The following is a 23,057-nucleotide window of genomic DNA, read 5'->3' on the forward strand; positions in this document are numbered from 1 at the left end:
CAGGGTTTGAACTGCGGACCTCCCATGTGGTAGACGGATGCCCTAACCACTGGGCCAAGTCCGCTTCCCTTAACTACTTTTTTAGAATTATCATCCAGCTATTGTCAGAAAAGAAGGATTTTAAGAAAATTTGAGATAGCTACAAGGGTGATCTAGAAAGTAGTTCAGAACTATTATTATGCACTTACTGTTTATGAATATTTATTATGTATGAGTGATATACTTCAATAAGTTAATTTTTTTTAAAAAGGTACCAAGATGAAGTGAGAGTGTAGATTGTAGATAACATGAGAAATACTTGTTTAATGCATCAGTAACAGAATTTTCTCCATTCTTTCTTTTTCTACTTCCTAAATATTTGGCCTGGAGATTTAGTAAAAAATTTTGCAAAATAAACCCCCAAACCTGAAAAATTCATTGAACCTTATTAGGCCTATAAAGTTTTATTTGAATTATTTATATCCTGAGCTCCTGGTCTTAGTTTTGTTGCTAGCCAAATCAATTCTAGGCTCTTATGCTTTTTCTATTTCTTCAATTTAAAGTTGTGAAGTGCTACTAATTGAATGTAGTTCTGCAGTTTATTATTTGGTAATAGTAAATCTCTAAGCATTTGGTGGTATAATATAGCAGTTATCACTTGATAACAAACACAAGACTTAAAGCCTTGGCCACAACCTTTTGTTATTACTTACTTGTTTATGAGTCAGATGGGAAGTTCTGATCCATGGGCCTTACTCTTGTGTCTGTAATTGGTTGTCAGGTTGGGTTGGGATTCACTGGTCTAGGTTGGCTTCTCTACCGTATCTGGTGGTTAGCTGGCTTTTGACTGGGACAAAGGGGTGAATGGGCCACTTGTTTATCTTCAAACAGGCTAGACTTATATACTTAGTGGCAGTAGGATTTGAAGAGTAGAATTGGCAAGCAAGTTCTGCTAATTCTGCCACCACCAATACTTTTACTCTGTGTCTTGGCTTAAGAAGGGTACAAGTCCAGCCTATATGGAAAGGAAGGGGAAACAGATTCATCTCTTAATGGAAGGAGCTTAAAAATAATATTGCAAAGGACATATGTCTTAGTTTCCCAGCTGGTATGACAAATAGAATGGATTAGCTTCAATAACAGGAATGTATTGGAACTGGTTTCAGAGGCTAGAAGACTTGCTTCTTATCAGGGTTGGTCACATTCTGGCTGACTGGCAAACCTTAGGTTTCTTGGTTTTCCCATCACATAGGGATGCCCTCTTCATTCTCTTTCAGGTTCCATCAACTTCCAGCTTCTGCTCTTCACTGTGGTTTTCTATTTGTAGAGCCTTCAGTAATAGGATTAAGGCCCAACCTCATTTAGTTGGTGTCCATCTTAAATAAAAAGAACATCTTCACAAGGTCCTATTTACACTGGGTTTACACCCACAGAAATGGATAAGAATAAGAACATGCCCCCCTCCTTGCAGGCGTAAATAATTCAAGCACAACATGGGTACAGGAAGAAGTGAAAGACTGTGACCATTTTTCCAAACTCCCACACCTACTTAATTTGTAGAATAGAAGTTTAATTTCTTTCTGATATACAGATGAAATAAATGGTTAAGATGTTAGGTATTTTTCTCTTGGGTCACAAACCATAAGCTGCAGGTCTAATGAGTAGTATATTATAGAAATGTTCTTATTACTTGAGCCCATTGCCATGAAACTTAAAGCCCTATAAATTGATATTAACCAGTTGTAAAAAAGAAACATCTGAGCATATCATGTAAATGCTATCAAATTGTAAACATTTCAAGCCTTTAAATGTTCTCTTTTCTTTATTTCTAGTCAGAATCAACTGTTAAAGATTTATTTCCTCTTTATCTAGAAATGAATATTGTGGTGGACAAAGCTTTGGTATGTGTTTTGCTTTTTTGTTTGCTTTTAAATATTTGGTACTAATATATGGTTATCCCTATCTAGAGAGTAACTTAAAAATTTCAGGGGAGTAGATGTAGCTTAAGTGGTTGAGCACCTGCTTCCCATGCACAAGTTCCTGGGTTCGATCCCCAGTACCTCCTAAAAACAAAACTAAACAAACAAAAAAACCCAATTCTTATGAGGGAGTGAATGTAGCTCAGTGGCTGGGTGCCTTCTTCCCATGTAGGAGGTCCTAGATTTAATCCCTGGTACCTCCTAAAAAAAAATTCAACATTTCTTACTCCCAAGTCATAGAGAGAATAGTGGAAAAATGAAAAGCCAACTAGTCAAAATTATACTAGTTCTATCAGAAATGTTTTATTTGAAATCTTTATATAACAATCCTTAGAACAAATTGATTCTTTTAGTAGTATTTAATGTCCATAGGGTCTTTCTCATTCCATAATGTCTTTAAATAGTGATAATGGTTAAAGAGAAATTCTTCAAGCTTTCAAATCCTGTTTCAGAGCAGTATATAGTATATAGACTAGGGGAGTGTGCTGTCAGGCAGGTGGCCATAGTCCTATAAAACATTTTTGGTGACAGAAGTGACAATAGTAAGACTACATGTGAAAAGTGCTTACATTTATTTGTCAAGATATTTTTTTAGCAGATTTTGTTAGTGCACTTATTCCAGTTTGTTGTTTACCTAATAAAAAGGCACCTCTAGAGTCCTGGTTCCCATAAACAATGTGAGGGCCTCCGAACTTCAGGACTAAGTGATAATTTAGTTTGCAATCAACTAGGTATGGCTTTATTTTCCTAATATTTCAAAGATTTCAGAAAATAGGGGTATAGATATACTTTGCAGGTTTTATTTTGATGATAGTCATTTTATTGCGACACCATTGGAACACCATAGAGAATATAATCATATTCATTACTGGTTCTATTTTTAGGATAGTATAGCTTGACACACAGAGTTGAGGAACAGAAATAGGAGGGATTTGGAGGAAGGTATGCAACTATTTGATTTATTAGAGTGCAGGGCATGGAAAAAAAGGGAAGCTTTACAATAAAATTGAGGTGTTTCTAGTAAAGATGACTATGTTTCTTGGGAATATTTTGGATTATATTATAAAAATTTGAGTGTTGTTTTAAAAGCTTCTTGTTCAAATTTCTGGGTTAGCAATCAATACAATGCTGATTACATAGTCTTTAATAAATTCATTCAACACACTTTGGTTGTGCTATGACATCTATGTTACTTAGATGTTAGGCATAGAAGGAAGAATAATACTGAGATTATGTTCAGTGACTTCACAAAATTATAAATACATAATTGAAACCTAGTGAACTCAGTTCCATGACTGAGGGAAGTATAAGGTGCTGTAAAAATACAGTCCGGTAATGGAGACAGCCATGGAAACACACAACTGTCTTGGAGTACTGTAAGAGCATGGAAGTATGTCACATAATCAAGAAACGAGTAATGGGTTGATGGGGTCAGGAAGACTTTGTGCCCTTTCTTTGCAAGGGCACATAAATGTGAGAGAAAGCCCTTTTCAGGAAACTTCAAGAAGACGAATATGATCAGTATACAGGGTTGAAAGAGGGATGTTGAAAGAGATGAACTGAGGAATTGCTAGAACATTTGCATTTTATCCTAAAGGAAATGGAGAGTCATTGAAGAATTTTAAGCAGGGAAGTGATAAATACAAATTTTCACTTTAGAATTATCATTTTGGCAACAGTATAGGGACTAGGTTGCTGGTGGGAAAAGTGGAGGAAGAGAAACCATTTAAGAGTATATTCCAGAATTGTGAGGAGGGAGAGGCAAGATGGTGTCAGGTTAAATGCACACTCATCATCTCTCTCACAAAAAATGGCTGAGGGTGGGCAAAATCCTGCCTGAGCAAGCAGTTTTGGGAACCCACAAAGCAGGAGGCTTCACGGCATTGATCCAGAGAGAGCGAGACAAAAAGTTTGATTGCTCAAAGTAAAACTGTGAGTTTCTGGAGCTTGTGGCTAGAGCTGTGGGACCCTAAGCCCCACCTTAAGGGCCAGAAGCTACAGTGAGCCCAGACTCTAAGGAGGAGGAGGTATACTCCAAGAGTGGGAGGGTTCTGGTGATGGGTGGAGAGAGGTTTCCCCTGTGTGGGTTTGATTGCCTGGACCCCCTTTTTTGAGCTTTGAGGAGTATACCAGCTAGCTCGAAGTGACACAGGAAGAGCGGAGAGGCAAATCTGCTGAGGCAGCCTGATTTACCTAACTGCCTTGAGGTAGGAAAAATTGACCTGGGAGAAGGTGAAGTCAGGCAATTAACTAGTCCTATTCAACTCTTCTGAGAGAGGCAGGCAGTAGAAAGCACTTAATAAGCTTCCAAGAGCATATTTAGGGTTCCCTGAGAGGAGTGGTTGAGAGGCATTTTTTTTGTGGTGGGTTAAGGCACCAGGGTCCAATTTGAATTTCAAAAGGGAACTCTCAGGCAGGCTATTGTCTCCTGCTGCCCTGGGAGAAAAAGCAATAAGAATAAAAAGGGGGAAGGACAGATTCCTAATCAGCAGGAATTTATCCAATTGGAAAGGGTCAATCCTGCCTGAGGGAAAGGGACTTGATAGCATTCTGAAGAGCTAATTGACCCAACAAGAAAGTTTAGTTCGGTGGAGGAGTTTCTGCCTTGAAAATACAAGGTCTCTAGTTTGACTCTCACCTCCTCTTAGAGTAGTGACCCACTGGGATATTAAACATCTAGCTGATAGTTTAGGACAGGGAAAACATAGACATTATTCGTGTATTACCTTCTCTTGGGTCTCTTATTTTTCCTAAAAAAAAAAAAGTTACTTTAAAAAAATAACTGTGGCTTTATTACATTTCTTTTTATTTTTAAAATTTATTTTTTATTTTATCTCTCCCCTTCCCTCCTCCCCCGTTGTCTGCTCTCTGTGTCCATTCACTGTGTGTTCTGTGTCCGCTTGTGTTCTTGTCAGTGGCACCAGGGATCTGTTGCGTCATCTTGCCGCATCAGCTCTTTGTGTGTGTGGCGCCCCTCCTGGGAAGGCTGTGCTTTTCTCACACAGGGTGGCTCTCCTTGCAGGGTGCACTCCTTGTGGGTGGGGTTCCCCTACGTGGGGGACACCCTGCGTGGCACGGCACCCCTTGCGCGCATCAGCACTGCATGTGGGCTAGTTCTTCACCACATAGGTCAGGTATGCTATATGTTAGGTGGACGCTCTATCAGTTGAGTCAAATCCACTTAGTTTACTCACTAAAACCCACTTCAAAATCAGGAGGGCTGTAGGGTAATTGATAAACATTGGCAGCCTGAGAAGTTCCACAGGTGCTTAAGAGGGAAGGCTGTTTTTCCTTAGTGTTTGGTTGACTGCTTGCTTGTGGGTTTTTCTCTTTTTTGTTTTCTTGTCTTTCTTTCCTCTTTATCTGCCCTGCCCCCTTTTTCTATATTAGGTGCTGCTGGCTTGTTTCTTGTTTGCTGTGTTTCCTCTTCCTTGATTTCCTCTTTTCCATGTGTACTGATTGTGGCTAGAAATTTTATCTCTTTTCCTTCCTACATCTTTCTATCTTGTACTTTCTGTTGTTGCTCTTATATTCCACCTTTCTTTCTTTAGTCCCCAATTTTTCTGACTTTTTATTTCTATCTCTTCAATTCTGTTTTCTATCTTTTATTAACTTGCTTTTTTTGTCCTTTCTTTTCTCTTTTCCTTTCTGCTCATCACTCTGGCCTTTTAATTCATTCTATATACTTCTCCATATTCAGTTTTCCATTTCATGTGGGTTCTCCACTTTCATATTCCTGTAACTCTACACTGCTTACATGAGTTAAATATCCATTTTCCTAAGTCTTATTTGGTTCCTCTGCTAACTTTAACTGTCAATATTACTATTGTCCTTTTTCTTTTCTTACTTCTTTTGCTTTCTCTGGTCCTAATCTTTTTCCTCCAAGGGAACTTGGAAAACAACAAGGAAATAGAATAAGAAGAACAAAGTGTCAAAGAGAAAACTTAACACACACACAAAAACAGCAACTAAATAAAACCCTAGACTAGAGGGAGAAGCTAATCAACTGAACAAACTCATCAAGATAAAAATATGACCAGATGGCAACAAAAATTACAAACCATGCCAATTAACAGGAAGACATGGCCCAGTCCAATGAACAAACTAAAAACCAGGAAGAGAAGCAGAATATCAAACAACTAATCAAATCTGTCCAAACAAATATCATGGACCAACTTAATGAACTGAAGGAAGACATTAAGGATATTAAGAAAATACTGGGAGAGCATACTGAAGAAATTGTAAACATACATAAAAAGATAACAGATATGATGGTGATGAATGGCACAATCCAAGAAATCAAAAATATACTCTGAGCAAATAACAGCAGATTTGAGTAGGCAGAAGAAAGAATTAATGATGTGGAACACAGTACATCTGAAATCAAACAGGTAGTAGAACAGATAGATAAAAAGATAGAAGAAATCCAGCAGGGACTTAGGGATTTGAATGATAACACAAAAAGCACAAACATACAGGCATCCCAGAGGGAAAAGAGAAGGGAAAGGGGACAGAAGGAGTGTTGGAGGAAATAATGGCTGAAAACGTCCCAACTCTATTGAGGAAGTGCTGCGCACCCCAAAGAGTATAAATCCCAACAGGCCTATTCCAAGACATATACTTGTCAAGTTAGCTAATGTTCAAGACAGAGAGAATACCGAAAGCAGTAAGAGAAAAGAGATCCATCACATACAAGTGATGCTTAATAAAATTAAGTGCTAATTTCTCATCTGAAATGATGGTGGCAAGAAGGCCATGGTATGACATAGTGAAGGTGCTAAAAGAAAAAAACTTCCAGCCAATAATTCTATATCCAGCAAAGTTGGCATTCAAAAATGAGGGACCATTCAAAATAGTCACACAAAAACAGAAACTAAGAGTATGCCAATAAGAAACCTGCCCTTCAAGAAATACTAAAGGGAGTTATGCAGGTTGAAAGGGGAAAGCAGGAGAGTGAGAGAAATGGAGGAGAATGTAAGAACAACTAAAAAGACAGAAATAGAAATAAAAACAACATATGACATACATAAACCCTGGTATGCAAGGATGTTCAACAGAAGAAAATCAGTCAATGTAATACACCACATAAACAGATCGAAAGAAAAATCACATCATTATCTATAGATGCAGAGAAAACATTTGACAGTATACAGGACCCTTTCCTGATAAAAACACTGCAAAATAGGAATAGAAGGAAACTTTCTGAATATGATAAAGGGTATATATGAAAAACCCACAGCTTACATCATATACAATGATGAAATTCTAAAAGCTTTACCCCTGAGATTGGGAACAAGACAAAGATGACCACTATCACCCATCCCATTTAACATTGTGTTAGAAGTACTTGCTCAAGTACCAAAGCAAGAAAAAGAGATATAAGGCATCCAAATTGGAAAGGGAGATGTCAAATGTCACTATATGCAGATGACATGATTCTATACATAGAAAGCCCTAAGAAATCTACAACAAAGTCTCTAGACTTATAAATGAGATCAGTAGTGTCAAAGGTATAAGATCAATGTGCAAAAATTGGTAGCATTTCTGTACACCAATAATTAGCAGTTTGAGGAGGAAATCAAGAAAAAATACCATTTACAATAGTAAATTAAAAAATGCCTAGAAATAAATTTAACTAAAGGTTTAAATAACTTATACACAGAAAGGTACACAACACTGTTAAAGGAAATCAAAGAAGATTTAAATAAATGGAAGAATATTCCCTGTTCATAGATAGGAAGACTAAATGTCATTAAGATGTCTGTCATACCCAGACTAATATACAGATTTAATGCAATCCCAATAAAAACCAACATGGCATTTTTTACTGAACTGTAACAACTAACTATGAAATTTATTTGGAATGGAAAAATAAAAATGAAATCAGAAGAATCACACTACCTGACTTTAAAACATACTACAAAACTATAGTGGTCAAAACTGTGGTATTGGGAAGCAGATGTGCTTCAACTGATAGAGCACCCACCTACCATATAGGAGGTCCAGGATTCAGTACCCAGGGCCTCCTGGCCCGTGTGGTGAGCTGGCGCTGCCGTGTGTAAGGAGTGCTGTACCACACAGAATTGTACCCCTAATATGGGTGCCCCATGCACAGAGTGTGCCCCACAAGGAGAGCTGCCCCATGCAAAAAAAGCACAGTCCACCGAGGAGTGGTGCTGCACACACGTAGAGCTAATGCTGCAAGATGGCACAACAAAAAAGAGACACAGATTTTCGATGCTGCCTGACAAGAATGCAAGTGGACAAAGAACACACAGTGAATGGACCAGAGAGAGCAGACAGTGGGGATGGGGGTGGGGGAAAGGGGAGAGAAATAGATAAAAATAAATCTTAAAAAAAAAACCCACCTGCATGGTATTGGCACAAGGATAGATAAATTGACGAGTGAAACTGAACTGAGAGTTCTGATATAGATCCTCACATGAACAGTCATCTGATATTTGACAAGGCTACCAACCCCCCTCAACTGGGAGAGAATGACCTCCTCAACAAATGATGCTTGGAGAACTGGATATCCATATGCAAAGGAAAGAGAGAGGAACACCATCTTATGCTTTATACAAAATCAACTCAAGATGGATCAAAGATCTAATTATCAGAGCCAAGACACATAAAGAACTTGGAAGACAATGTAGGGAAATATGTCCAGGACCTTGTAATGGGAAATGGCTTCATTAACTTCACACCCAAAGTGTGAGCAGAGAAAGAAAAAATAGGTAAATGGCACCTCCTCAATATTAAAACCTTTTGCACATCAAAGGAGTTTGCAAGAAAGGGAAAAGACTGCCTACCCAATGGGAGAAAATACTTGGGAACCATATATTTGATAGGAGTCTAATATCCAGCATATATGAAGAAATCCTATATCTCAAAAAGACAGCTCATTTAAAAAATGGGCAAGTGATTTGAACAGTTACTTCTCCAAAGAAGAATTACAAATGGCTAAAAAGCACATGAAGAGATGCTCAACATCACTAGCTATTAAGGATATGCAAATCAAAACTACAATGAGATATCTTACACCCATTAGATTGGTGGTCCTTAAAAAAATATAGGACTACAAGTGTTGGAGAGGATGTGGAAGAATGTGAACCTTCATCCACTGCTGGTGGGAATGTAGAATCATGCAGCCATTGTGGAGGACAGTTTGGCAGTTCCTCAAAAAACTAACTGTAGGTCGCCCATATGATCCAGCAATTCCACTTTGAAAAACTATATGCCAGAAGAAGAAAATTTAGAGGAAATGGATGAATTTCTAGAAACACACAAGCAGTTTACATTGATAAAAGAAGAAATTGATCAATCCAACAGACCAATCACAAATAAAGAGATAGAATCAGTCATTATAAACCTCCCAACTAAGAAGAGCTCAGGACCAGATGGCTTCACAGATGAATTCTACCAAACATTCCAGAAAGAACTAATACTAATCTTGCTTAAATTTTTCCAAAAAATTGAGGTAGAAGGAACATTGCCTAACTCATTCTATGATGCCAACATTACCCTAATACCAAAGCCAAACAAGGATGCCACAAGAAAGGCAATTCCACTGCTGGGTATATACCCAGAAGAATTGAAAGGAAGTACTCAAACAGATATACACACACCAATGTTCATAGCAGCATTGCTCACCAATGCCAAAAGTTGGAATCAACCCAAATGCCCATCATCAGTTGAATGGATAAACAAAATATGGTATATTCATACAATGGAGTACTATTCAGCTGTATGAAGGACCATAGTACTAACACATGGGATAACATGGATGAATCTTGAGGACCTTATGTTGAATGAAGCATACCAGGCATTGAAGGACAAATACTACATGACTCTCTGATATGAATTAAGGAAATTGAGCCATCTCAGAGTGCTAGAGTCTGGAAGATAGGCTTACAGGAAATAGGGGGAGAGAGGAAGGTTGTGAGCCAATGCCCACATGGGTGAAATTTGTGATAAGGTGGAAGTAAGTAGTTGTACCGTGAAGAGATGTGATGGGGGTCTAGGGACACTATTGGGTTGGGTGGTGCAGGCTTTATGGGGGCTAGGTCATGGAACTGGGAGGAAGCAGGTGAACATGGGGGATTGATGGGTATATGGTTGAAACTATAATGTTGAGAAAACTGTACTAACAATATAATAAGGAAGGGTTACTGGTTTAAGGTGTTGGTTGTGGGCATTCAGCCCAGTGTGCACCTGGAGCAGTCTTCTGGGGAGTGTGTGAGTGCTCATCTTGTCATGGTGTGTAGTATCAGTGGGTGGAGACCCACACACTGAGTAGGAAGGTGTTGTACTCCCATTCTGGGGAGGCCCAATGTTCTCAAACAGAGGGGAAGGTGTCTCTCAAGAGCATGGGTGGCTCCTAGTAGGGGAGAACAGACTAGTGTGTCAAGCCCTCCACATTTTTGCAAGTATCTATGAATCTTGTCCTTCAAGTGTGAAGCTTTGTTGTCATTGTGGGCCCTGAGGGGAGAGGAAGGGAGGAATAGAATAGATGAAAGAAGGGGTAATTGGGGGGCAATGGAAGTGTTCTGCATGATCATGCAATGACGGATACAGGCCATGTTAAATTTCACCAAAAATTTATAAAAGGTTGTGGTCTAATGTATAAACCATAATGCAAACTACTGACCATGGTTAGTAGCTATGTTTCAATATTTGTACATCAGTTGTAGCAAATGTAACATCCACATGTAAAAATATCATTGGTGGGGAAGGGGGAAAAGGGGGAGGATGTTGGGTATATGGGAGTCCCCTATATTTTGTATATGACTTTACTGTGACCTAAAACTTCTTTGAAGACATAATGAAAAAAAAAAAAGGTAAGACACTGAAGAAGAAATGGAAGAGAGTGCCACTGTACACACAGGACACCTAGCACCTAGTGATGAAAGGCAAAAAGTAAAAAAAAAATTTTTTTAATGTTTTTCGTTTTTTAATACACCAATTTAAAAATTTTATCTTTTCTAAATTATTATGCATTTTATTTCTAATGTTTAAACCTATCATTACTATTTCATTTTCCTATTAATTGGACTTGACAATATGTTAGGCTTCATTTTTGAAGAAGTTTTGGATCACAGAGGGCTTCACCTATGGCAGGGATAGAGCATTGGCATGGGGTGTCATAGATGGGGGATGCATGAGAGGGAGTTTGCCTGGGCATGCATGTAGGGTATATAGATACGTTTGTATGTTTTTTGGGTATTGACACAGTGGGTGGAGATTCACACAACAGCCGAGGGAGTGCTGGGTTCCCATCTTGGGGAGCTCTGCTGCAATGACCAGTGAAGACGGATGGTCCAGTTATGGGCCTTGATACTGATGACCATGCTTATGAGTCTGTGGTGCTTGAAATTTCAACTTGGCCTAGTGTTGCAGGGTGCCTGAGAGTTACCTCCTGAGAGTCTCCATGGTGCTCAAATGTGGCCTCTCTCTAAGCCAAACTCAGCATATAAATGCACTGCATTCCCCCAGCGTTGAGACATGACTCCTGGGAATGAGCCTCCCTGTTGCCGAGAGATTACTACCAAGCACCAGCTGGTGATGCAACTGAAAAAAGACCTTGAACAAAAAGGGGAAATGTTAAAGACAAATGAGTTTATATGGCTAGGAGATTTCGAAATGATCCAGGAGGTCATCAGAGGGGTCCTCACTTGTGCACATCTCTGCAGGATCTCATAGACAGCCAAAGTAGATACTACCCCAGGTAGTGGTGCTCCTGAGGGCTATGGAGACACCCAGGTCCTGTGGTCATGGCAAATGGCTCCGGAGTTTGGTTCCTTGCCAGTGGGCCCTACTTTGGATTTTGTGCTCCTGAGTGTGATGAAGTTGGACTAGATGTGACTTTTTACACGTTTCTTCTGTCCCTTTTATTGGAAGTGTGGTTGGTATATGCCCAAGAGACTTGAATCTCTGGCCTATGTGCCAGCTGGGCCCTGATCCTCAGTGGAGTTGCAGCACCTACTCTCCAGTTCATTGAATTTACTCAGGTCAGCTGACAGGGAGGTAAGGCTGGACAACCACCACACCAAGGAACTGAGAGAGTCTACAGCTGCAGGCAGGAGAATCCTACCCATCAGGCACGTGGAATTGAAGCCCCCTCTCAATTGAGAGGTGGAGTGGGCATCGTCATCCCAGGGTCCTCAATATTGGGGAATAAAATATGTACTGGAGTGGACCTATTGGTATTTTATTATAGAATTGTTGTGACTCTAGCAATGGAAGAAAACCTATCATTGATGTGGAAACTGGCCACTGAAGGTGCCACTGAAGGGAGAGGGAGAGGGAGGTGTGATATGGGGGCATTTTGGGGCCTTGGAGTTTTCCTGAATGATGTTGCAAGGATAGAGGCAGGACATTATATATCCTGCCATAACCTACCGAATTAGACTGGGAGAAAGTGTAAACTACAATGTAAACTATAATCCTTGCTGTGTGGCAGTGCTCAAAATGTGTTCAAATGCAGTGAATATACCACAGTAATGCAAGAGGTTCTTGATGTGCGAGAAGTGAGGAGTGTGGGGAGTGGGGCATTTGAGAATCTCCTATATTTTTTAAGGTAGCATTTTTTGTATTCTATGTATCTTTTAAAAATAAATAAAAATATATTTTTAAAAAGTATATTCCAGTAATTAAGGAAAAATGTGAATTAGAGCCATGAGAAATAGAAAGGGACACATTTCAGTGTTACTTATGAGATCGAATTGGAAAGATGTAATTCATAAATTCACTTAAACTTTTTGAGCATCTTCTAGGTACAAGTCACTTTTCTAGTATTTGGGGATATAGCAGTGAACAAAACAAATTTCTGCTGTCATGGAGCATGTATTACAGTAAATTTGGGAAGTGACAAATGATATACATTCACTAAAGTAATGGAAATGTAAGTAGGAGCAGATTTTGGCTGGCAGATGATGTGTTTAATTTTGGAGATGTTTAATTTGAGTGAGCCGTGGAACATCGAAGGGATAATGTTCAATAGGGAGTTGATCTGTAGATTTGGAGTTTGAGAGAAATCTCTACTACATACGTGAGTCAGCGGCATAGAGATTGTGGTTGAAACCAATGTAGTAGAAGGGGCAGCTAAAAAAGTGCAAAAATTGAGAAGAGGTAGAGCAGAAGGGTTGCACCAGATTTGGTGAATGTGAGTTTTAAAGATAGTCAGCCATTTTACCTGATGTTAAAGTGGATTGTAAGCAGTGCTTTTTTAAATCAGTAAACTTTCTTGATCACTTCAAAAGAAGGGTTGAGTTGATATAAATTGGGTACTGGAGATTGTCTCAAGGAATTTATGAGGGCTATTTTGTGAAGAGAAATATTAGAGTAGAATCCACTAACTGGCATAGAACAGGCTGTGCTGTTATACAGAATGTATCATGTTAGTCATTCTCCTAGTGCCTCCTGGATAATGTAATAAACTGCTCAGATGGTCAATATATCTTCTTAGTGGGCTATTACTAAGCATTATGGGCCATTATTAGCCAGATAATTGATATTTAGAAGTCATTAGGATGAGAACACTGGGGAGATGTGGCATAAAAGGAAATATCTAATACCTAATAAGTGATATGCAGAAAGCTGAGAAACTGGGATTTCTGTGTAGGTTTTAATATCATTCTGTGCTGAATGGAGAAATACTTTAATTTCCCTAGGTTTTTAAAACCATGAATACACATCTTATGTAATGTAAGACTTGGCTGAAGTGTTTTGGACAAATGGTCAGGACAAATATGTCAGAGTCAAGTGGCCATAGTGGAGTACAATAACCAATTCAGATGACCATTACCAGGAATGTTGTCAAAACAGCAAAAGTGAACGACTGAAGTTCAGGGTGACAAAGAAGGAGAAACTGAGGACTAGTACCTAGTGAAAATAACAGCAAATGAATGAAAAGGTGGGAGGGTAGGATTTAGGTAGTGGGAAGCCAAAAATTTCCTGAGACAACTTAATGACACTTTTCATAGCCAGGAATTGCCCATCTGGAAGTTCAAATTCAACACATTAGGAAGAATAGGATCCCACATACTTATTGAAATCTGATTGATTTCAGCAGAAAAAACAATAGTCCTATTAAAATGGACATCTCTGAGTATCCCCATTTTGATTAACTCAAGTTTGTAAATTTCGTATCTTCTCAAATCACTGATTAAAGGAACCTCTAGGTTCATACCAAAAAATAACTTAGGGTCCACTTGACACTGAGAGTGGATGATTGAAAGAGCCATGGGGAAAAAAGCTATAGAGGATGTCAGGGCCTAGGTTATGTATAGCTATTAATATAGAGAAAGATTTTTTAAGTGTGATGGATGAGTTAACCAAAGATTTTTCAGCTGCAAATGACATAAATCAATTTTTATTTGAAAAAGGTCACTCCTGCCATGTGGAAAATGGGTTAAAGGGAGAATAATAGTGAGAGTTGCTGCAAGAGTCAGTTATGAGATAAACTTGGCCTGAATTAAGGATTGTGGCAATGAAAAAAGAGAAAGTAGATAAATTTAAGATGCATATTAGATATAAATTGATTACACCTGGACACAAGGTGTATAGGTTGGCATAAAGAAGAGGGAGGATTCAGGGATGGCTTATAGACTTCTATATATCTGATGCTTTCATGAATTGTAAGTAAAGTTATATAGATGGGCGAAAACTGAGGGAGAAATTGGTTTGAGAAGATAAAAAATTTGTGTTTTAAAATAAAAAATTTAAGTAGTCTCATTTAGTTCTATGAGAGTTCTTTCTCTTCTGAGTTCTATAACAGGTATTTAACCTAAAAGAGTTCTCTAAAACTAGCTGAGTCAAATTCTACTTAGGTAAATGGCTATAGGACAGTCATGTCAGTGAACAGCAAGAACAAAATGATAGCACCTGGGAACATAATTAAACAACAATGACACAAATAGGTTTCCATAAATTATTTGTTATTTTAATAAGTTTAGAGATAAAAGATAAAGGCCTATGTATTTGTGCTTATAGGCTGTACTTAACTATATACTTTCATAAGCAATATGGAATTGTACTTCAAAAATGGAAACAAATGCCTGTAATATATGTATATTTCTCTTAGAGTTATTATGAACTATATTATAAAAATATTATATTTAACATGAAATATCATATAATTAACTTCTCCATTTTTTATGTTAAACATTTTTAATAGAGAAGTGATAAAAAGGAGTTTGTTTTAAATATTTTTCTAAATGCATTTGCTTCTTTGGAAGTTTTAGTATTTTGCCATATGTTTCTTGGCTAAAGAACTCATAATATTAACAAAAATATTGGCAATTTGTATCTCCCCTTTCTTTAATTTTATTTTTTCACTTTTTGGACAAATACGCTACCAGGAATATATCAAGTTCCACTGATTTGACTTAAAATATTAAATAAAAATAATAATTTCTTTAGTTTTCTTTCAGGAAACATTTTTAATACCTTTAAATGATTTTTTCTTTTCTTTATTAAAATCCATAATTTAATGTGTCCCTTTGTCATAGTTTCTTAAAAGCTTAGGCAAATTGCCTCATGGTTATCTGCTATCTTACATATCTGACATCAGCTGCTCTTTCTCATTTCTTTAGTATTGTTGACTTATATTCTTTTTTTTTTTTTTTTTAAGTAGGTACTGGAGATTGAACCCAGGACCTCATATGTAGGAAGCAGGCACTCAACCACTGAGCTACAACTGCTCCCTTTATATTCATTTTTAAGCTTATTTCTGAAGTAATTGTAAATTCATAGAAGATTGCAAAGAAATATACAGGGAAGTCTTGTGCTCCCCTGTCCTTCCCTAATGTTAACATGCTATACACAACTATAGAACAAAATCAAAACCAAAAAATGGACACTGGTACAATCCATAGTGCTTTTTCATATTTCACTGGTTATATGTGCATTCATTTGTGTGTGTACGTGTGTATAGCTTTATACAATTTTATCACATGTGGCCTTGTATAACTACTACCACAATCAAGATACTCTACCATCACCACAAAGCTCCCTTTTATTTCTCCCTATAGCCACAACCATCCCTTCCTCATCTCTATCCCCTGGCAACAACAAATTTGTTCTCCATCTCGATGATTATGTCCTAGATTTCTTGAAAGTTACACAACTTGAATTATTCAGTATGAATCTTTTTGAGTTTGTTCTTCACACTTACCATAGTTTTTTTGAGATTTATTCAAGTTGTTGTGTGTATAAATAGTTGTTCTTTTAATTGCTGAGCAGCATCCCATGGTATGAACATACCGCAGTTTATTTAAAGTTTTTAGTTTTTGGTTATTATTAATAAAAGCTCCTGTGAACATGTGTAAAAAATTTTGTGTGAACATTAGCTTTCATTTTTGGGGGGATACATGCCCAGGAGTTCAATTGCTGAGTCATATGGTAAGTCCATTTTTATTTTGAAAGAAACTGCCACATGGTTTTACAGCTTTACAGCTCGGCTGTACTATTTTATATTCCCACCAGCTGTATATGAGTGATCCAGTTTATATTCATTTTTTGTTTGTTAATGTTGTAAACTATTTTAACCCTTAATCAGTCTCAAATCTTCTCAGAGTAAATTTTTAAAAAAGTATTGTTTAAAAATTGTATTTAAACTTAAATTTAATTCTGTTTTTCAGTATGATTACTTGGGCTCTGATAATATGATAGTAACAAATAAAATCATCGAAATTATTGGCCTTGTAAATTCAGTAAGTATTTTCCTTTTCATATGAGTTACAAAAATTCTTTGCTATGGAATTATAATTTGAATTAACTTGATGTGGCATTTCTTAATAACTAAGTAATCCATGAAAACAGTGTGGATTTATAAAAACATTACATTAATGTATAGATTATTGTAAAATGACATAAAGATTAATTTTGCATTTTTATTTCTCTCTTCTGTTTTTAGATGTTTACCCAATTTAAAGTTACTGTTGTGCTGTCATCATTGGAGTTGTGGTCAGACAAAAATAAGATTTCTACAGCTGGTGAGGCAGATGAATTATTGCATAGATTTTTAAAATGGAAACAGTCCTATCTTACCCTAAGGCCCCATGATATTGCATATCTATTCATGTAAGAATAATGTTTCAGTATTCCTAGAAAGAAATCAAATATCTGTGATAATATTGTAGCTTTATTTAGGAAATTGGTATTCATTTCTGATTATTCACTCTGATATTCATTATGTGCTTTATGCAGGCCTCATGCTCTTTTTCTGGTTATCAAGCAATAAAATATGATTGCTAACATTTATTTCTATGTTTATCCCCCTTTTACTGATAAGGAGATCAAGGTTTAAAAAGGTTAAGCTGTTCCAGGCCTATTGAATCTAGTGGTGGGTCTAGGGTTTCAATGCACAATTTGTAATTCCAGAGCCCATACTCTTAAATAGTACATAAAGAAATTTGATTTATATTGTGAAGTTTAGGTTTTTATTACAAGCTTTCATTAAAGACTTAGTAAAGTAGTTTAAAAAATAGTTTATCCTAACGAGTTTTCTGCATTATTTTTAAATGTTAATTTTCTAATGATCAGTTATAAATATATACATTTATAATTTCACTCAGATGGAATTCACAGGTACTATAAAATAATCAGAAAATGTCTTTAAATCTGTATGTACATTTTTTAAGTTGGTATATCTATATTTTCTTTAACATGTATGAGATTAATCTTTCCCCCACATCTCTACAGCAGTAAGTGTTATTATTCTTTTTCATTTGATGCCTTTCTGATGGATATCAACCAATGTCAATGTCATTTTAATTTGCTGATTTTTTTTGTCTTTTATCTAACAGTTGCTCAAAGAGATGAGTTTAAATCTTATTTTTATAATTATGGATTTTTCTATTTCTACTCATTTCTGTCAATTTTTGCTTTATATATCTTAATATATAGACTAATAGGTAGGCTTATAATAAGCTAAGTTAATACATCTAAATTTAGAACTGCTGTTTTTAGTGAGTTGAAGCATTTAGCAATATGAAGTGTTATCCTTTATCTCTAGTAAGTTTTTTACTTAGCTTATACTTATATTGAAATTATAATACTAGCTTTTTTCTGTTTAGTATTTACATGATATATCTTTATTCATTCTTTGATTTCGACTTTATCTTATCCTATGCTTTAGATCTTTTACCTTAAAACTTCATAGTTAAAAAAAATGTAATCTGAAAATATTTTATTTTTTTGAACCTCTGTTTCAATTGTTAACCATTTTAAAGTGAACAGTTCAGTGGCATTTAGTATATTCACAGTGTTGTGAAACTGCCATCTCTGTCTAGTTTCAAAACATTTCCAACATTTCCAAGTAAAATTTCTTACCATTAAGGATTACTCCCTGTTCTCTCTCTCCTTCCAGCCCCTAAGAATGTGCATTCTGTCTTTTTTAAGTTTATCTACTCTGGATATTTCATATAAATGAAAACATAAAATATATGATCTTTATGTATTTGACTTGTTTGACTTAGCATAATGTTTTCAAGGTTAACCAATATTGTAACATGTATCAATAGTAGATGTTTCCTTATGGCTGAATAATATCCCATAGAATGTCTATGTTTGTTTATCCATTTATCTATTGATGGACAGTTGGACTGTTTCCACCTTTTGGATATTGTGAATAGTGCTGCTGTCTACATGTGGATACATGTACTTGTTTAATTTCTTTTGGGTATGTAACTAGGGGTGAAATTGTTGAGTCATATGGTAATTCAATGGTTAACTTTTTGTGGAAATGCCAAACTTCCACAGATGTGCACCATTTTACATTCCCACCAGAAATGTACATGGGTTCCAATTTCTCTACATCCTTACTAACACTTGTTATTTTCCATTTTTAAAAATAATCACCATCCTAGTGGGTGTGAAGTGTTACCTCATTGGGGTTTGCGTTTCCCTAATGACTGATGATGTTCACAGTCTCATCATGTGCTGGTTGGACATTTGTATATCGTTTTTGGTGGAACATCTATTCAGGTCCTTTACCTAGTTTTGGACTGCGTGATTTGTCTTTTTTGCTGTTTTTGAACTTTAAGAGTTCTTTACGTATTCTTATAGTAGACCCTCATTAAATACATGATATTCAAAATTTCCCCCCATTCTCCAGGTTGTCTTTCACATTCTTGATAATGCCCTTTGATGCACAGTTTTTAATTTTGATGAAGTCCAATTTATCTGTTTTTTCTTTTGCATGGGATTTGTATGTCATATTTAAGAATCCATTACAAATCCAATGTCATGAAGAGTTTCCCCTATGTTTCTCCTAAGAGGTGTATGGTTTTAGCTCTCATATTTAGGTTATTAATCCATTTGGAATTATGTTTTGTACATAAAGTGAGGTAGGGGTCCACATTCATTCTTTTCAGTGTGGATTTCCTGTTGTCCCAGCACCTATTGGAGAGACTATTCTTTCCCTATTCAATAGTCTTGACAACCTTTCAGAATTCAATTGATAATAAATGGAAGGGTTTATTTCTGGACTCTAAATTCTATTCCATTGGTCCATCTGTCAGTCCTTATACCTGTGCCATGCTGTCTTGATTACTATAGCTTTCTTGTAAGTTTTGAAATTTGAAAGTGTGAGTCCTCCAACTTTGTTCTTTCTTTTTTAAAATATTTTTGGCTCTTTGGGCCTCCTCGCAATTCCATATGAATTTGAAGATCAGTTTTCCATTTTTACAAAAAAGGCTGCTGGAATTTTGATAGAGATTGCATTGAATCTGTAGATCTCTTTGGCTAGTGTCTTAGTTTGCCAGGGCTGCTATAATATTACTACACAATAGGTTGGTTTAAACAATGGGAATTTATTGTGTTACAGTTTTGGAGGCTAGATAGACAAATTTAAAATCTTGGCAGGCCATGCTTTCTCCTGGAGTCTGTAGCATTCTGATGCTGGCTTTCCAAAATCCTTGGAGTTTCTTGACCTACATCTCTACCTCCATCATATACAGATTTCTTGGCTGGCAGTTTTTCTCTTTCAATACCTTGAATACATCATACCACTTTCTTCTCTCCTCCATGGTTTCTGATGAGAGGTAGCACTTAATCTTATTGAGTTTCCCTCATGTGTGATGCTTTGCTTTTCTCTTGCTGCTTTCAAAATCTCTTTATCTCTTAATTTGTAATTCCGAATAGTAGGTGTCTCAGGGTAGGTCTGTTCGTGTTTATTCTGTTCGGGGTGCATTGTCTACATTAGAACAACTGTAAGTCTACTCTAGTCCATCGTCCATTCCCCAATCCTGAGGATTCTGGGATGGCGATGCACACTCCATCTCTAATTGAGAAGGGGCTTAGGTCCTGTATTAGTCAGCCAAAGGGATGCTGATGCAAAACACCAGAAATCTGCTGGACATTATAAAGGGTATTTATTTGGGGTAGGAGCTTACAGTTACCAGGCTATAAAGCATAAGTTACTTCCCTCACCAAAGTCTATTTCCACATGTTGGAGCAGTATAGCTGCTGACGTCTGTGAGGATTCAGGCTTTCTGGGTTCCTCTGGGCTCAGCTCCTCTGTTTCCTCCACAAGGCAGCCGTAGACTATGAGGCTCTCCAGGCTTTGCCTCTCTCCACAAGGTCAGTTGTAGACTATTAGGCGAACAGCTCTGTCTCTTTCCCTGGGACTCCAGCTTAAGACTTCAGCATCAAATTCCAACATGAGAAAACTGCAACTCTGTCCTATACCATGCCTTTTATCTGTGAATCCCCACCCACCAAGGGGCAGGGACTCAATGCCCTAATGATGTGGCCCAATTAAAGTCCTAATCAGAACTCAATCAGGCCCAGATACAGAGCAGATTACAAACATAATCCAGAATTTCGGTTTGGAATTCATTAGCAATATCAAACTGCTACAGGTCCCATTGGGCAGATGGATGGGACTTTCTTGATTACATTTGCAGACTCTCTCTGTTCTTTGAGATGGTCATTGTTAGTCATCTTCTTATTAATTGTCGTGGGTGAGTTCAGTGAACTGAAGAGTAGGTGCTGCAAGTCTTTTGAGATTCAGGGCCCAACTACCTCACAGACAGTCCAAAGGTTTAAGTCTCTTGGACATACAACTATCAACTCTAGTTTTAAATAGAGAGGCAGCAGAGCTACGTGTGGGGAAACCACAACTAAGTCCACCTCTATCACACTGGGGAGCATAAATTCCAAAGTAGGGCCCTCTGGCAGGGTTCCAAACTCCTGAGCTGTCTGCCCTGCCTATAGTGTCTGGATGGCTCCAGAGCCCTCAGGAACCCCACTATTTGAGGTAATATTTACTTTGGCAGTCTATGAATTTCTGCTGAGACGTGCGTTAAGTGTAACCTCTGAAATGACTTCCTGACTTATTTAGTAGTATAAACTCATTTGTCTTTACCATTTCCTCCTTTTGGTCAAGGTCTTTTTCCAGTTGCATTGCTAGTTGGTGCTTGGTAATACCGCCTTGGTGTCAGGGAGGCTCATCTCTGGGATTTAAGTCCCATGCTGGGGAGAAGGTAATGCATTTGTGTGCTCAGTTTTAGCTTAGAGAGAGGTCACATTCCAGCAAATAGGAGGTTCTCAGAAGGTAATGCTTACACACCCTGTAATACTAGGCTAAGTTTCTATTTCAAAACTAAAGGTTCCTAAGTACAGTCATTACAATTAAGGGCCCGTCAATGGTCCATCCTCTTTTACTAGTCTCTGCCCCTGTACTCAGGAGATTCTTGATATCCCAATAGAGAATGTGGCAGAGCTCCCCAGGATAGGAATTCGGTATTTCTTTGGTTATTGTGTGGATCTCCACCCACTGTAACAATGCCCCATGAACACTTGAACACATTCATGTGCCTTATAGGTATGCCCCAGGTGAACCTTTTTCCATGCATTCCCTTTCTCTGATACCCCACACCAATGATACTCCCCTGCCACAGTTGCAACCCTTCTGTGATCCAAAACTTCTTCAAAATTGAAGCCAAAAAAGTAAGTGACTACAATTAATAGGAAAATGATATAATAATAATGGTTTAAAAATAACAAATAAAATACAAATTTTTAAAAATTTTGAAATAATGAAAAATATATATATAATAAAAATTTTTAATGTTATGTCTTTCATCACTATAAGACGTGTTGTCTTATATGCACACTGACATATGTTTCTATTTGTTTACCCAGAGTCTAATTTTTTTCATTTTGTTCAAAGAAACTTTAGGTTACAGAAAAGCCACATACAGAATGTAGGTGATTCCCATATACCCAACATCCTCTACCTTTTCCACTTTCCCCTTTTAATAACATTTTGCATGTAGATGGTACATTTGTTACAATTGATATACAAATATTGAAACATTGCTACTATCCATGGTCAATGATTTACATTGTGGTTTACATTTTAGACTGTACACTTTTATAGATTTTGATGGAATTTGACATGGTCTGTATCCATCCTTGCAAGATCATGTAGGACAATTCCATTGCCCCAAAAATGTCCCATGTTCCATCTATTCTATTCCTCCCTTCCTTTCTCCCCAAGGCCCACAGTCCCAACATTGAAGTTTCAACCATATACCTGCAAATCCCTAGATTTCATCTTCTCTCTCTCCCAACCCTTCCCCCAATTCCATGGACAGTCTAACCTACCCTCCCCACACTACCCCCCTTACAGACAGCACACCCAGGCCAATAGCATCGTTGCGCCACTGTTATGCCTATCTACTGCACAACTACACCTTTCCACTTTATCATAGATTTTGCCCATATGGGCATTGACTCACAACCTTCTTCTCACTTTCTGTCTCCTGTAAACCCTATCTTCCAGATTCTTGCTCTGTGAGCCTGCTCAATTTGATTAATGCATGTCAGTGAGGTCATGTAATATTTGTCCTTCAGTGCCTGGCTTGCTTCACTCAACATAAGGTCTTCAAGATTCAGCCATTTTATCCCATGTGCTAATACTGTGTTTCTTCTTACAGCTGAGTAATGTTCCATTGTATGTGTGTACAACAATATGTTTATCCATTCATCTGTTGATGGACATTTGGGTTGTTTCCAACTTTTGGCAATAGTGATTAATGCTGCTGTGAACATTGGTATGTATATATCTGTTCACGTCCCTGCTTTCAA

General features: G+C 37.3%; 1 protein-coding gene across 6 annotated transcripts in view; it reads left to right on the top strand.

Moving 5' to 3' along the window:
- Positions 1 to 23,057, top strand: part of ADAM32 (ADAM metallopeptidase domain 32) — a 269,013-nt gene that overhangs the window by 59,922 nt on the left and 186,034 nt on the right. For all 6 annotated transcript variants that reach the window (XR_011647754.1, XR_009184075.2, XM_058290128.2 and 3 more), the window contains exons 7-9: positions 1,812 to 1,880; positions 16,601 to 16,672; positions 16,876 to 17,042. Coding sequence is in view for 4 of the 6 variants with exons in the window: in XM_058290128.2 (XP_058146111.1) it covers positions 1,812 to 1,880; positions 16,601 to 16,672; positions 16,876 to 17,042 (308 nt within the window). In the remaining 2 variants the exon portion in view is untranslated. The remainder of the gene's footprint in view (positions 1 to 1,811; positions 1,881 to 16,600; positions 16,673 to 16,875; positions 17,043 to 23,057) is intronic.

This window comes from Dasypus novemcinctus, chromosome 29 (genome assembly GCF_030445035.2).
Source record: "Dasypus novemcinctus isolate mDasNov1 chromosome 29, mDasNov1.1.hap2, whole genome shotgun sequence".
Lineage (NCBI taxonomy): Eukaryota > Metazoa > Chordata > Mammalia > Cingulata > Dasypodidae > Dasypus > Dasypus novemcinctus.